The 17003-nt window shown below is 37.3% G+C and overlaps 1 protein-coding gene across 2 annotated transcripts in view; it reads left to right on the top strand.

Annotated features, from left to right (window-relative positions):
• LOC120529507 (coagulation factor XIII A chain-like) overlaps window positions 1–17003 on the top strand; it is a 255609-nt gene that overhangs the window by 155420 nt on the left and 83186 nt on the right. For both annotated transcript variants that reach the window (XM_039753362.1, XM_039753363.1), the window contains 2 exons: window positions 7453–7556; window positions 11630–11718. In XM_039753362.1, the coding sequence (XP_039609296.1) occupies window positions 7453–7556; window positions 11630–11718 (193 nt within the window). The remainder of the gene's footprint in view (window positions 1–7452; window positions 7557–11629; window positions 11719–17003) is intronic.

Raw genomic sequence — 17003 nt, 5'->3', positions numbered from 1 at the left:
AAAACAATGAAAACACTGAGCCACCTAGAAAGGGAGTTGGCAAACTTCACAGGGACATAAGTCACAGTGGCTTCTACAGTGGTGCTTGAAAGTTTGTGTACCCTTTAGAATTTTCTATATTTCTGCGTAAATATGACCTAAAACATCATCAGATTTTCACTTAAGTCCTAAAAGTAGATAAAGAGAAACCAGTTAAACAAATGAGACAAAAATATTATACTTGGTCATTTATTTATTGAGGAAAATGATCGAATATTACATATTTGTGAGTGGCAAAAGTATGTGAACCTCTAGGATTAGCAGTTAGTTTGAAGGTGAAATTAGAGTCAAGTGTTTTCAATCAATGGGATGACAATCAGGTATGAGTGGGCACCCTGTGTTATTTAAAGAAATGGGATCTATTGAAGTCTGCTCTTCACAACACGTTTGTGGAAGTGTATCATGGCACATACAAAGGAGATTTCTGAGGGCCTCAGAAAAAGAGTTGTTGATGCTCATCAGGCTGGAAAAGGTTACAAAACCATCTCTAAAGAGTTTGGACTCCACCAATCCACAGTCAGACAGATTGTGAAGAAATGGAGGAAATTCAAGACCATTGTAACCCTCCCCAGGAGTGGTCGACCAACAAAGATCACTCCAAGAGCAAGGCGTGTAATAGTTGGCGAGGTCACAAAGGACCCCAGGATAACATCTAAGCAACTGAAGGCCCCTCTCACATTGGCTAATGTTCATTTTCATGAGTCCACCATCAGGAGAACACTGAACAACAATGGTGTGCATGGCAGGGCTGCAAGGTGAAAGCCACTGCTCTCCAAAAAAAACATTGCTGCTCATCTGCAGTTTGCTAAAGATCACGTGGCCAAACCAGAAGGTATTGGAAGAATCTTTTGTGGACGGATGAGACCAAAATAGAACTTTTCAGTTTAAATAAAAAGCGTTATGTTTGGGGAAAGGAAAACACTGCATTCCAGCATAAGAACCTTATCCCATCTGTGAAACATGGTGGTGGTAATATCATGGTTTGGGCCTGTTTTGCTGCATCTGGGCCAGGATGGCTTGCCTTCATTGATGGTATAATGAATTCTGAATTATATCAGAAAATTCTAAAGGAAAAGTCAGGACATCTGTCCATGAACTGAATCTCAAGAGAAGGTGGGTCATGCAGCAAGACAATGACCCAAAGCACACAAGTCGTTCTACCAAAGAATGGTTAAAGAAGAATAAAGTTAATGTTTTGGAATGGCCAAGTCAAAGTCCTGAACTTAATCCAATCGAAATGTTGTGGAAGGACTTGAAGGGAGCAGTTAATGTGAGGAAACCCACTAACATCCCAGAGCTGTTCTATATGGAGGAATGGGCTAAAATTCCTCCAAGCCGGTGTGTAGGATTGATCAAAAGTTAATGGAAATGTTTAGTTGCAGTTATTGTTGCAAAAGGGTGGGGGTTCACACCAGATACTGAAAGCAAAGGTTCACATACTTTTGCCACTCTCAAATATGTAATATTCAATCATTTTCCTCAATAAATAAATGACCAAGTATAATATTTTTGTCTCATTTGTTTAACTGGTTTCTCTTTATCTACTTTTAGGACTTAAGTGAAAATCTGATGATGTTTTAGGTCATATTTATGCAGAAATATAGAAAATTCTAAAGGGTTCACAAACTTTCAAGCACAACTGTATGTAGTTAAGGGTTGGCAGACTGCATAGGTAAAGAGAAAATGAAAGAGAATGCATGCAATGTGGGTAATTTTACTGACATCCCAGTAAAAACACAAAGATCCAAGCAAATATAAAATGAATGGAAAACCTAGTTAAGAGCTCATATGATGTGACTATTCTACATATATATGTATGTGGCAAGTACCAGTGAAACTAGAAGGGCGCCAAACATGCAAGTTGTTCATATTCTTTGGGTTCTTATTTTCTTTTTGTTTATTTTCTTATCAAGGCAAATCAAAAGTACCTATTTTTTCAAGCAGCAGCATCTCCTTCCTGCTTTACACAAAGTGTGATGGTTGCCATGTGACTTGAATCCAAAAAAGGAATTGTAACCCACTTTTAATTTGGCATTAGCCAAGGTCACAGTCAAATATCCAGCACTTATTTAAGTAGATGTTTTTGAGAAGACAAAACTTATGCACCTTTTAATAGTTAGCAGATATATAAAAAAAGAAATGGAATATTTATATTATAGTAGTAAAACACAGTATGAAATGGAATGTTCTTCTCAAATTTACACAAATTCAGATTTACTCAGAAGTACAACGTGAATTAAATGTAAATAGGAGTGCTCTTTACAGTGTAGCAGTGACTTGAAAACACTGTTAACCCCTACAGTTTGATGAACTGAGCCTGTAATCTTGCTTTTAAAGGTATGCACAGTGTGTTTCATAACTTACAAAGGCTTTGTTTTATTAAGTGTAGTTATTGGTAAAAATATAACAATAACCAATTGTGCACAGTTGAGAGCATTAGCTCCAAAAATGGATCAGGTTCAATATTGGGTAATATACTTTGCTTAAAGTAACATTGCAAAGCCAACATAATTGCAATATAATAACACAAAAATCTAATCACAACACAGTTCATAATTTCATACTTAGCTTGTATTAAAGAATCATTCAGTGTACAATTCATTTCAGGCTCTGCTTGTAGAAAACCTTTATAAATTTGTCAGTGATGACTGCAGCTGTTAACTGAGGTGTTCTCCGTGCACAAGCCATTATATTCTCTACCTGCTGTAGGAGTGTGCAGAAGTGTGGAGGGTGATTGGTTACTGAGGCCTGCAATACAAAAGTCTCAGGGTTGAGCTGGTCAATGGTCATGGTGCTGCAAAGTGCCAAGGTGTAGTAACACTTTTTATATGACTTTAAAATATGAACAGAAACTTTCTAAGCATTTTCCTGGGTAGCACCCACAAAATACTTTCTCACAGACTGACACAGCATAATAATGAAAACAAAAAGCAAGCATGTATAGTATAAAAACATAATATAAAATATAATGTAAAAAAAATAAGCAGAAATTAAATTTTGTATGATAGTGTTGCATTTCATAAGTGCAAAACTTAAATATCATTATTATTATTATTATTATTATTAGACAGAACATAATATCTTATTAAATGCTGATTGAATCCATTAAAAATAGGTTTTCTGTTTACAATTGATGCATTTTTACACCAGTCAGACAAATCAGTCTCCCTTTTACTAAACCTTTTTTGATTTTTCCCCGAGGGTACAGTAGCTTCCAGTGAGAATATAAATATATGTATTTGCAAGTATCTATTAATAGATGAATCTTCCTTTGCTATTCCTGGTCATTGAAATGTTTTGACAATGGTCTTTCAACAGGCTGTTTAATTCCACATGCAAAAATCTACATTTCTAAAATTAGATATTTGCTAGTTTGCTAGTTCTATTTTGAGTGTGGCAAAGAATGTAAAATAAACCCATGCCCAGAAATGCTGGCATACTTTGTGTTTAGCTTAAAGACAACCAAAAAACATGTTAAGTTAGAAGAGTCACATTCTTTCTCATGTATCATTATTGTTCTTGCTTACTGTTATCTCTGTCTAAATGCGTTCATACATATTTTTTAAATATTATCGTAAGCTACCTAGCAGTGGAAACAGCATTTTTTACTCTTGCCCCAGTTGTGCTTAGTAAAGGTATTAATGAAAAAAAAAACATTAACAGAAGGATGTGCTTACAATCCTAAAATAGAAAAAGCTTACCGAATCCTATGGACCAGCACAATATTTTAGTGGAAACTGCAATATTTGCCTCTAGTCCAAAGCATATTAGCAGTATGTGTTCTGTTATTCAAAGATGATATTCAAGTATGTAAGTGTCATATTGAAGTAAAATAAATTATAATTATGATTTGCCATAGAATGAGTCAGAAGTCAAGAGGCAGAAGTACTCCTGAAAGATTGTGGAAGTGTTCAAAAAAATGTAAAATTAAGGAAGTAATTGTTAAGATTTATGGTTTTGTCCTTTTGAAATTCAGGTCCACACATTTTTTGTTATGATTTGATTCATATCTCTTCCTAAATTATCAACCACAAGCAAAATGTGTTCAGTAATTTTTCAGCATATACAATAAACTGAGTAAAAAAGAGTCTCATATATACAATATTTCTAAAAATAAATCTCTGTATTGTTTTCCGCATATTAATTTGGCAAAATTTTACACCAGATGCCTTTCTTGATGTAACCCTCCCCATTTATCTGGGCTTGGGACTGGCACAAAGAAACACACTGGTATGTGCATCCCCTGTGGCTGGGTTAGGATTAGCAAAGAGGAAGTAAGGACAGCTATGAAGAGGATGAAGAATGGAAAAGCCGTTGATCCAGATGACATAACTGTGGAAGCATGGAGGTGATTAGGAGAGATGGCTGTGGAGTTTTTAACCAGATTGTTTAATAGAATCTTGGAAAGTGAGAGGATGCCTGAGGAGTGGAGAAGAAGTGTACTGGTGCCAATATTTAAAAATAAAGGGGATGTGCAGGAGTAACTACAGGGGGATAAATTTGATGAGCCACAGCATGAAGTTATTGTAAAGAGTAGTGGGAGCTAGGTTAAGAAGGGAGGTGATGATCAGTGAGTAGCAGTATGGTTTCATACCAAGAAAGAGCACCACAGATGCAATGTTTGCCCTGAGGATATTGATGAAGAAGTATAGAGAAGGCCAGAAGGAGTTGCTTTGCATCTTTGTGGACCTGGAGAAAGCATATGACAGGGTGCCTCGAGAGGAGTTGTGGTATTGTATGAGGAAGTCAGGAGTGGCAGAGAAGTATGTAAGAGTTGTACAGGATATGTACGAGGGAAGTGTGACCGTGGTGAGGTCTGCGGTAGAAGTGACGGATGCACAGATTCAAGGTGGAGATAGGATTACATCAGGGATCGGCTCTGAGCTCTTTCTTATTTGCAATGGTGATGGAGGAGGCAGGACAGGAGTCTCTTGGACTATGATGTTTGCTGATGACATTGTGATCTGCAGCGATAGAGAGCAGGTTGAGGAGACCCTGGAGAGGTGGAGATTTGCTCTAGGGAGGAGAGGAATGAAGGTCAGTAGGAACAAGACAGAATACATGTGTGTAAATGAGAGGGAGGTCAGTGGATTGGTGAGGATGTAAGGAGTACAGTTGGTGAAGGTGGACGAGTTTAAATGCTGGGGATCAACAGTACAGAGTAATGGGGATTGTGAAAGAGAGGTGAAAAAGAGTGTAGGCAGGGTGGAATGGGTGGAGAAGAGTTTCAGGAGTGATTTGTGACAAACAGATATCAGCAAGAGTGAAAGGGAAGGTCTACAGGATGGTAGTTGGACCAGCTATGTTATATGGTTTGGAGATGGTGGCACTGACCAGAAAGCAGGAGACAGAGCTGGAGGTAGCAGAGTTAAAGATGCTAAGATTTGCATTGGGTGTGACAAGGATGGACAAGATTAGAAATGAGTACATTAGAGGGTCAGCTCAGGTTGGACGGTTGGGAGACAAAGTTAGTGAGGCGAGATTGCGCTGGTTTGGACATGTCCAAAGGAGAGATGCTGGGTATATTGGGAGAAGGATGCTAAGGATAGAGCTGCCAGGGAAGAGGAAAAGAGGAAGGCCTAAGCGAAGGTTTATGGATGTGGTGAGAGAGGACATGCAGGTGATGGGTGTAACAGAACAAGATGCAGAGGACAGAAAGGTATGGAAGAAGATGATCCGCTGTGGCAACCCCTAACGGAAGCAGCCATAGGAAGATTATTACACTTCCTGTGTTCTTAAATATTAATAGAAAATTAAGCCATTTCAAAAACAAGCTGTGCATTTTTAATAAATAAAACAGTTTTTAGTTTCAATAGTGCTTGAATTTCTTATTCATATCACAAAACAATTTGTTATTTTTAGGGATAATTAATAACCTGCAGTTATCAAAATATAAAATTTGACGCTGCAGATATTTTCAGTACTCATATAGCTTAAGGAATATTTGTTAATTTATCCATAAACGGATTACATTTTTTTTCTGAAAAAAATCAGTTATTTTTAGATTGCAGAATTAGTTGCTGCAAACATTTTTTTCCATCACTTTATCACAGTAACTACTTAATTATCCTTTCATTTCAGTTCTATCAGCAATAGCACATTTAACACAAGTGGAAATGCAAACGCAACATCTCTCAATGTACATCAATAAAGTCAGCGGGAAAAGATAAAAGAATCATGTAGGGCTGTGGCAAGATGGCGGAAAGATAGCCAGCCATGAAAGCTTTTAAAAGTGAGAGGAGTGGCAAAAGTCGAACATGTTGAGCTGCAGCTCCTCTTTTGGCACCATTCTGTAACACAAAATTTCTTTATGGCAGTATGGCATGTCATCATCTTTTCACTTTTTCTTTTTTGGTTCTCTACCTATTCTAACTACTGTACAGAGCAAATAATTGTGAATGGACATGAGGTGTATTTTAATACTAGGTGGACATGTGATCCTTCTTAAATTTTATGGATACAATTTATATATGAAGCTAGCATTGAAACTGACAGTCGTCAGTTATGAGCTTTATATAACATGTTGTAATGACTTCTTTTTGGGTAAAGGAAAGGAAGACATGGAAGTCAAAGAATGTTTAGGTTAATCAAGAAAAATCTGTTCATTAAGGTGTGACAGTATAGCCGAGTAGATACAATATTTTAGATGTTGATGAAGCGATCCAGATTTGATAGAGCTGACACTGCTGCTATAGCTTGATTTTTAGTGATTTGAGTATTTTGCTGCTATTTTATTATTGTTTTCAGTCACCTTGCAGCCTCCCTGGAAGTTTACTGAGGTCCTCTAGTGTGGTGCATCCCCCTGATGAGAACCACTCATCTAGTGGGCGGGATGCAGGACTTTAACTAAAAAGCTTCTGCTTCAATGCACACTTCTTATTTATTGTGTTTCTTTGAGTAAGTCACTTATCCCATTGATGTTTCAGGTATACATACATAGCTCTAAACTGTAAAACAAGAACATGGGATGGTTTTAGAAAAACAGCATATATTAAACAGTATTCTGGTCACCAGTAGTTAAATTTAGCACCACCTTACTGAAATCAATTTTGTAACAAACCTGAAGCACATATAAGCAATTTTAGCTGTCGCTGGTGCTGCAAAAAACCCTGTGTATATTTTAGCAGAAGCATTGAAGATGCATAATCATTTGGAAAAATGTCATTAAATTTCTCTCTGGCTCTTTAAATATTTTGCCAGCAAGTTGAATCCGATCAATTATCCATTAGGGGTTTATCAAGATAATTAGTAAGCAATGCATAGCAATGCCTCATGCCTAGCTAGTCTGTATTGATTCACCCCTTATGGATAATGCATTATTAAATTTGCTATTTGTTGCCTCTTCCTTGGAAAACCCTTCTGTCAATTTCTTGCATCAAATTACTCTGACTTATTTACATTTTTTATTAATAGGAATTACCATTGTTGGAATGAGTGTTGGATGACTAGACCAGATCTTCCTGCAGGATTTGGAGGGTGGCAAGTTGTGGATGCAACTCCACAGGAAACAAGTGATGGTAAAAAGTTTTTTTTATTTTATTTCTGTGAAACATGAAATGTTACATTTCAAAGTGCTATTACTTATTGTGTAAGTGCATTACTCTGAGTAACTTGCAATGGAGTAAGGTGAGGCAAAGCTCAGTTAAAGTAGTATGCTATAGGCTGAAGGGGCTTTTTTCATGATCAAAATAACAGGATACAACAACAAGTTAACATTCAATATGAAGGAACCCAACCCTCCCTCTCCAGCCCAACTTTGGGCAAAGGGGTAGCCATCCATCCATTATCCAACCTGCTATATCCTAACTGCAGGATCATGAGGGTCTGCTGGAGCCGATCCCAGCCAACACAGAGCGCAAGGCAGGAAAAACCCTGGGCAGGGTGCCAGCCCACCACAGGACACGCACACACACCAAGCACACACCAGGGACAATTTAGAGAACATGCAAACTCCTTGCAGGGAGGACCCGGGAAGAGAACCCAGGTCTCCTAACTGCGAGGCAGCAGCGATACCCACTGTGCCACTATAAATATAATATATATATATATATATATATATATATATATATATATGTATATATATATTTAACATATTAAAACTAGCACAAAAATGTTAGGAGCTTAAAAATTTATAAATGCTAATAACATCAATGGGGCTATAACTGCTGATACTTACAGTATACTACTACCACTACACCAATAGCTTGGTCATAAATACAAAAAAATCAACACTCTGCCAATGAATTTTGTTAAATACACTTTTATTTGCTAGTATTCATATCATAACTACAAAATGTGCCAATAACTAATCATATTATTGAGATTTGATTGTTATTAACATACACTAGGGACATAAAAGGATATTGTTGAATAAGGTGACCCTGAGAGAAGTGGGATATTATGCACGGCAGGAGAGAAGAACTGCCATTTTCTGTCAAAATGAAATGACTGCATGTGGCAAGTGAGGTAAGAACACACCTTGGAACAGCAGGATCCAGTTAATTCAACTTAAATCAACATGAAGACATTTCCAGCTAACAATGTCAAAAGTCACATTAAAGTCATAGTTATGATCCAATATGATCATTACAGAGAATATTATTTTTAGCCTAAAGAAAATTGTTTAAGTGTTTTAAATTGGGCTGAAAGCAAATTATAATGTCAGAAACTATAGTTTAAATTGGATTAAATGAAACCGTGGGATCCCGGTTTAACGAAAAAAGAAGACTGGCTTGAGGTAGACCTTTTAAATAAAATGTATCAGCTTTTTTTAGTATGTGTTAAGGGCATGCTGTGAATTATAGGAGAACTGGTAGGGGCTCAGCTACTCAAAAAGTGTATTCAGGAATGTTTGGAGGACTTTCTATTATTATAAGATATAAGATATTTAAATTCAAAGTATAATGCCAACTCAGTATCTTCTGTCAGAAATGTTCATAGTAGGTGACAATTCTATTTCAGTTACACTTTGTGTGTTAGCTCTCAAATCAAAACAGAGCTGGCTGTATGACACACTTTTTAAAGCACACAATCTTTTGCAATGTTTTTGGCCCAAAGAAAAAGTGCAAAGGCATCCATTACATTTTCCATATATGGTCACTTCAAATTTTCAGTAACATTAAGGTAGATGCACCATTTTTGGTTAGGCAGTCAGACAGCTGCTTTTTTTCATAGCTGACCAAAGAATGTGATCTGTCTTTCTAGATTGTTAGAATTTCTTTGTACTACTGATGTCTATTCTCATTCTTTTTTCTACTTTGGTTTTTTCCCTAGTGTTGGCTGGGATTGGCTCCAGCAGACCCCCGTGACCCTGTAGTTAGGATATAGCGGGTTGGATAATGGATGGATGGATGGTAGACATGATGGCATTGACAATTGATTTGTTGTCAGTGACACTTGCAATGGGCAGAATGTATTTGTCTGCATCACCTTTGCATAAGTCTGAGAGTTGCAAGAAAGATTACATTGCTGATATCTTGTGTCAAGAAAAGTGTCTTTCTTGCATGAGTGCTGTGAACAATCTATCTTTTTATATTGCCAGATGATTGGTGAGAATTTACCTCCCTCACATCAAAACAGGTCTAAACATGGCCAGTTTCAAAAAGTCATCAAGTCAATGTTCTGATTTCAGTTTCCTCACTGCTTAGTTTGTCTTGTGGAGGCTTTGTACTGTAGCATACTTTATGTTGGATGCAAAGCTGCATACATCAGACATCACATCTGACCTAATCTACTGAGCAACCCATAAAATTGGACCTATTTTTGATTTCAGGCAATCAGTTTCAGTGTTTATACGTGGCTCTTCATGTTGTAGAGTCCTTTGCCCTTTAAGAGTCTTTTGGAATAGGACATTTTTTTTTTTAATCTAATGTTCCTGCTGTAAGTGTATACATCCACCAGAAGAGTTCATTTCTATTCCAACATAAGAAAAGTTATTATATTCCTCACGTCCATGTCCTGTTTTTAAAAAGTGGAATTACAGTTTCTGCAAAGTCTTTTAAGCTCTTCCAAATAAAGTCATCAGCATAAGATGCAAGAAGTCCATGTATATTGCCATGTTAATCCAACTGGTAAAAAATCAACAGGATCTATCAGTGGCATTATTCCCCTTGTTTTGTATGGCTTCAGCGACTTTGCCTCTCTGTTATAATAAAAAAATCCTGGAACGAGACATGACTTTTCAGAGAGATACTTTCATATCCCTTGAGACGAGACTTAGTGCCAAGAGTTTTAACCACGCCCATGGACAGAAATAAAAGACAAATAGTAGATGACAAAGTAGAACGTCGTAAAGAATTCAAAAACTTTGGAAAGATACACATGCAGAGCAAGTTAGAGATAAAGAAAGTACTAAAATTCGAATGCCTCAAAACAATTATAGTAAAGATTGCATTAGCACAAACAAATGGAAATTAGTACTCGGTGAAATAATGGAACAGCGAAAAGAGATTGAATATATCGTTCGGATTTAAACTTTAAGTTGGAGACTTGTAGATCATCTAATTCATGTTGCCATTAGGGAAAAGTAGTGTTTCTTCCCAGTTAAGAGGCGTATCCGCAAGAATTAAAAGATTTGTTGTTTGGTGAAAGTGAAATCCAGATACGCGAGCAGCAGAGGCATGAAGAGGCTGGTGCGTAGCACAGGCCAGGAAGGTTGGCAAGTGAAGCAAGCAGGGGGCAAAGCTCCCTAGTTTTAAAAGTAGAACAAGTGCCTGCTCATAGGTGCATTATTTTCTCCATCACAGATTTCACTTTATTTGTACTTAGGTTCCCATTTTAGGCCTTCTGGTTTGAAGGGGCCTCTGCAAAGATTTCAGTTCAACTAGGTAAAGGTAAAGTTCAGCTACTTACTTTGGAATGCAAGTGAGGGTTTGGTGCAGCCGGAAGTCTGGATCTCCTGATAAATCTGCTATCTTAACAATCGTTGTGTGGCACTAAAAAGCCTAGCAGTATATGCAATTAACACTTTATTCTACAATATCTAAATGGACCACTCCCGTTTTAATACTGATTTGATCAACTTTGGTTGGAATTTTAACTCTTAGTAGCACATTTTTTCCTACCAGTAGGGAAATGTTACACTCTTATATGCCGGGCTGCTGTGTTAAATAATGCAACCTGAGACAAGAGGCATTTTTGTTAGCCTGGGCTCACCATATATCCTTACAAGGCATGAGACCATACACGTAATCCACAGTCAATAAAACATCATGATAATTTTCGGTATTCATATTGATTGGTAAGAAAATAAACTTAGCAGATGTCATTAACCTTTCATCAAATTTACTATGGGTAGTGTGAGGCTGTTTATGGAGAAGCAATTTATTAGAACGTTCAAGTTTTTTTAATCAGTGGATACCAATCTAAAAATGAATTTGAGCAAGTCTGCTAATGAAATGGTAACCATCTTTCAACCCAATTGTTATACCCCATCAGTTATGCATTTTTACCAGATCAGTTAGTTTTGGCTCAAATTGGTGAGTGTTCCAACACATATAAAATGTATAATTTAATGATGCTGTAACTAAAGTGTAAATATAATATGATTTGGGTAAAGACACTGCTGGGTTTTTTTTCTGTTATTTCTTAGGGCTGTACCGATGTGGACCAGCTTCTGTTCAAGCTATAAAACATGGGCAAGTTTGCTTCCCATATGATGCCCCATTTGTTTATGCAGAGGTATAGTATTCAAAGAAAATTTACTTTTATTTGGTAAATATTGAAAAAATTAGCAGGACATTCTGTTGGTGTTATATTTTATTCAATTTTCATTTCTTACCTTTCTGTGTAGATGTTTTGAAGTTTGTCCTTCAAACTCATTTTTTGCCATTCTCTTCCTGTTAAATTAATGAAAATAATTTGATTTAATTGGTACTACATCTTGTTTCTGTAATCTATAAATCATAGTCATCTAATAAGCAGCTCTTGGCAGAGCAGAGTGAAATCCATTTTAAATGTACCTAGTGCCTATCTTCAGTTGTGAAACTATAACATGACAGCAATGGCAATGTGTGTTACACAATGTGTGCTACAAAAATTGAAAATTCTTATTACTTTGACTGTTCCTGCTTTGCTCTAGGCTAGATTGAAACACACATTTCTCAATGTACTTAATATGTATTTCAGAGACATGGGACATACCAGCAGCTACTTGTCTTATGTCCTCTTTCATAAAGATGCAATATAGCCTGGTATTTTGTGTTTCAAGATGTCTTTATTAAAGTTACATTTTATTTTTAGAAAAGAATGCAGATTGTATGTGTCTACAGCTTACAGATGGTGAAATGTTCATCTCTGTGGTCGATTGCTGCCTAACATTTTCATTACTGAGATAAAACATTTGGAACCCTATTAGAATTTGAGACTCTTATAAGCTGCACATATGTACATAACATTCTCATTTCACCGATTAAATTGCAGTGCACAATTGCCTGAAACGAAGTCCACGGTGCTTTAAAAAGTGAAAATGTTTTTCTGTTTACAGAGTACTGTGCCTCCCACTAACTAGCAGGCAGTTCGGTGTAGTGGTTAAGGCTTTGGACTTCAAGCCCTGAAGTTGTGGGTTCAGACTGACACTGGGTGACCATAACACGGCACCTGACCTGCCTGTGTTCCAATTAGAAAACCAAAAGAAATGTAACCAATTATATCATATCAAACAAACAAAAAAAAAATTGCAAGTAACGTTGGATAAAGGTGTTAGTCAAATAAGTAAATGTAACTGGCACTGTGAAGTCATGGTATATTTTTGTCAATTATTGCATTTGAAAGATTTATTTCATAGCCTTTGGTCTAATTTCATGTGTGATGTTCCTAAAAATGCATACAATACCCGAGGAGAGGTATCAAAGAGGGCTATAAGAGGAAAATACAAGACTACCTCACAAAGGACAACCTACAATGAGGGTGGCTAGAAATTCAACACATTACATACTACAAGGGCAGCAACCACAGGTCTGTTGGCTCAAATACCTCGCTGGCAGAGGAACCATTTCATTGCCAGGTTTAAGGTGAGGAGGTCCAACATGACCACAGTGACAACACCAGCACCCACAGAATATGAGGTGGAACAAGTGCTCAGGATGGTAAACCCAAGGAAGGCCACTGGACCTGATGGAGTTTCTGGAGAGATACTCAAAGCATGTGCTGACCAGCTTGCCAGGGTCTTAAAAATTATTTTTAATCCCTATTTGGCATCAGTCACCCTGCCTAAAATCATTAATCATCACCTCATCATCCTTGTCCTTAAAAATATAGGTACCAGGAGATTAAATGATTATAGACTGGTTACTCTCACACCAGTAGTAATGAAATGCTTCAAGAGATTGGTTTTATAGCACACTAGCAAAATACCCGCGCTTCGCAACGGAGAAGTAGTGTGTTAAAGAAGCAATGAAAAAGAAAAGGAAACTGTTGTGAGTGATGAGTGTTGTTGTCATATATATATATATATATATATATATATATATATATATATATATATATATATATATATATATATATACATACATATATATATCTACATATATACACATACATATACACACACATATGTAAACATATATATACATATACATACATATCTACATATATACACACACAGCTATTTCAGTATCAGTGCAATACGCTGCTTGTTAAAACGGATGACTCCCGCTCTTACGTGCAAGTCTGCGTGGATATTATGAACTATCGTATTTGTTCAAGTTCTATTTAAATTTTAAATAGAAGGAATTTTTATTTAGTCGACAGAAATATCTTTGGTAGGAATGGTAAAACAGACAGGAATATTATTCGTGAATAAATCAACTCAAACCTTAAACAACTTATAATATTTTGCTCTCCATAAAAATATATCCTGTCTAAATTATACAAGTTAGAAATAAAGTAAACGTTAAAAGAACAAACATTCAAATTTTTTACTCTTATGTAATTTTATATAAAAAATAAACTTAGATTTTAAATATCCCAAAAGATTTTGCTCTCCATAAAAATATATCCTGTCAAAATTATACAAATTCAAATATGAACATGCTGCATAACAAAACCTGGAAATATAAATAAAATGTGTTCCTTTCAGCAATAACAAATCAAATCATTCAGTTGTCTTTGCTCATATGTCATTTTAGAGCTGGACGCCTGGCATCATTTTGGCCACAGGTTCGTTTCTGTTTGCTGTGAGGTTCTGTGTTGTGGAGATTCTCAGGATGGATTGCAGGTGCTCATCAGTGAGGCGACTCCTGTGTGCTGTTTTGTTAGTCTTTATCACTGAGAAGAGCTTCTCACACAGATATGTGCTACCAAACATGCACAAGGTTCGAGCCGCATGTAGACGGACTTTTTTTGTTCTTCAAAGTCACCAAAGCGCCGTGCAAACTCAGTGCGCAGTGTGTTCAGTTTATCAGCAAAGTGCGTATTTGGGAACACCGTAGTGACGACTTGGTTTAACATTACTTGGCAACAGGGAAAGTGGGGCAAGGTGAACTGGTGCATTTGTGTCTCCCATAAAAGCAGCTTCACTTGAAATCACTTTGTGATTGTGCACGGGTTAAAACGTCCGCTGAAGTGTCAGATTCTTATTTAATTATGCTGCTTTCTGTATCTTCTGCATTGCATTCAGGTTACCCTGATGTTTTGTCTCATAGTGCCGTCTTAGATTAAATTCTGTAATTACAGCCACATTAGCTCCACAAATGAGACACACGGGTTCAGTAAACATATACTCAGCCTCCCATCGGTTTTTAAAGGCTCTATTTTCAGAATCAACTTTTCTCTTCAGCATCGTGTGAGCTAGCTTCGCAATAACTTGCAGCATCATAAGGTAGACTTGATTAACGCGTAAGTGTTCGGCAAGGCAGCTGAAGCGCTGCATTATGGGATCTGTAGTTTATTGTGTTACCAGCGCTTCATATACCCGGGCTTTAATAACAATAATACAGTATATAAAATGATCTCGGGGCGGATATAATTACGCTGGGCGGATGTGGCCCCGCCCTTGAGTTTGACACATATGGACTAAATAGAACTTGAAAAGATATATTTTTCAAATGTGATCGCAATTCAGATAGAGTTGACGCAAGACTACAGCCTGCATGCCTCAATAAGTCATCCTCCCTCGCTCTTACTTTTTACCGCTCATCTAATGAATACACTGAGTATGGCTTTACCAAAACAATCATTGATGGCGAATAAAGTATCCATTATTCGAGTATGTAGATCGGGATATATATATATACATATATATATATACCCGCGTCGCAGCGAGAAGTAGTGTGTTAAAAAGCTAGAAAAGAAAAGGGAACATTTTAAAAATAACGTAACATGACTGTCAATATACAGTATTTGTTTTGTGAGTGTTGCTGTCATCAAGGATTTGATTATCATTATTTCTTTCAATCAGGTTCGTATTTGTAGGATGTGTTGTGTTCAAGTTACATTCCGTGTTTGTCAATCGCTGTAAAGATGACAGGTTTCATTCATCGATTCGTTTCTTACTGCATCAATAAACAGCTCGTCTTCTTCTTTATCTGAGACCTGACACACTGCATGCACGGGTTTTTTTTACACTGTCTTCCTTTAGCGGGACATTGACTTTTTCCAACGTGTGCTTTGTTTCCGCAGTAGTTGGATTTATGAATATGCTTATATGTATCAGACGCTTCATATTTTTGCTGCCTTTTCAATTGTGTAATTGGTTTTGTTCAGCTCTTTGGAACTGTTGCTTTTATCTGTACACTGCGCCAGTTCACGTGAGCCGCTCGGTGTACATGCATCGAAGGTTCCCAGCTGTGCTGGTGCCATCTCGTGCTATGTCCATGGCTGTATTTAATGTTACCTTAGTCCTGGCACTTAAAACTTTCTCTCGCAGTTTCGCTGAGTTTGTGTCAAACACCACCCTGACCATCTCATCTTCCTCTCCATAAGCACAGTCCTTCACCCGTGAATATTTAGTGGCAGTTTGCTATTGGATTGCCGCTGACGGACGGCCTTATATGGGCAGGCACTAAATTACAAACGCCAGCGGCAGCCTGTCTATGAACTTAATTTAAAGTGTAGGTTTACATCGTGCTTTGTTTCAAGTAGCAGAACTCATGAATATGGTTGTATATGTCACTCGCTCGCTTCTTATTGTTTCGCTGCCTTCTCAATTATATAATGCATGTTTTCTTCAGCGCTTTTTTGAGGTCTTCCTGGTTTTCTATGTACTGCGTGATTACGTGTGAGGCGTGATGATGTCACACGAAACTCCGCCCCCACGGCGTTGAAGCTCATCTCCATTACAGTAAATGGAGAAAATCTGCTTCCAGTTATGACCATTACGCGTAGAATTTCGATATAAAACCTGCCCAACTTTTGTAAGGAAGCTGTAAGGAATGAACCTGCCAAATTTCAGCCTTCCACCCACACGGGAAGTTGGAGAATTAGTGATGAGTCAGTGAGTGAGTGAGTGAGTGAGTGAGGACTTTGCCTTTTATTAGTATAGATTAAATTCTGCCTCCCATCCACTTTTGAGTATCATCAGTTTACTTACAGATAAAACAGGTCCACAGAATATGCCATTGCTACCACTTTACATGCTGCAGTGAGCCATGTAGATCAGAGAGGGAATTATGTAAGGCTGTTCTTTGTAGACTACAGTTCAACATTTAATACAATAATCCCTGACATTTTGGTAAGCAAGATGACAGATTTAGGCCTCCCCTCCTCCACCTGTACCTGGATTAAGGACTTTCTGGCAAACCAACCACAAAAGGTTAAACTTGGTCCTCATCTCTCTTCCCTTCTGCTTAGCACAGGATCCTCCACGACACTGTGTGTTGAGCCCATTACTTTACTCTCTGTACACATACTGTATGACTGCAACCCCACCTATCCCATAAATACTATCAATTAAGTTTGCAGATGACACTACTGTAATATGACTCATATCAGAAGGAGATAAGTCAGCCTACAGAGTCAAGGTCCAG

The sequence above is a fragment of the Polypterus senegalus genome, chromosome 5 (genome assembly GCF_016835505.1).
Source record: "Polypterus senegalus isolate Bchr_013 chromosome 5, ASM1683550v1, whole genome shotgun sequence".
In the NCBI taxonomy this organism is placed as follows: domain Eukaryota; kingdom Metazoa; phylum Chordata; class Cladistia; order Polypteriformes; family Polypteridae; genus Polypterus; species Polypterus senegalus.
This window is presented reverse-complemented; position numbering and strand designations above follow the sequence as displayed.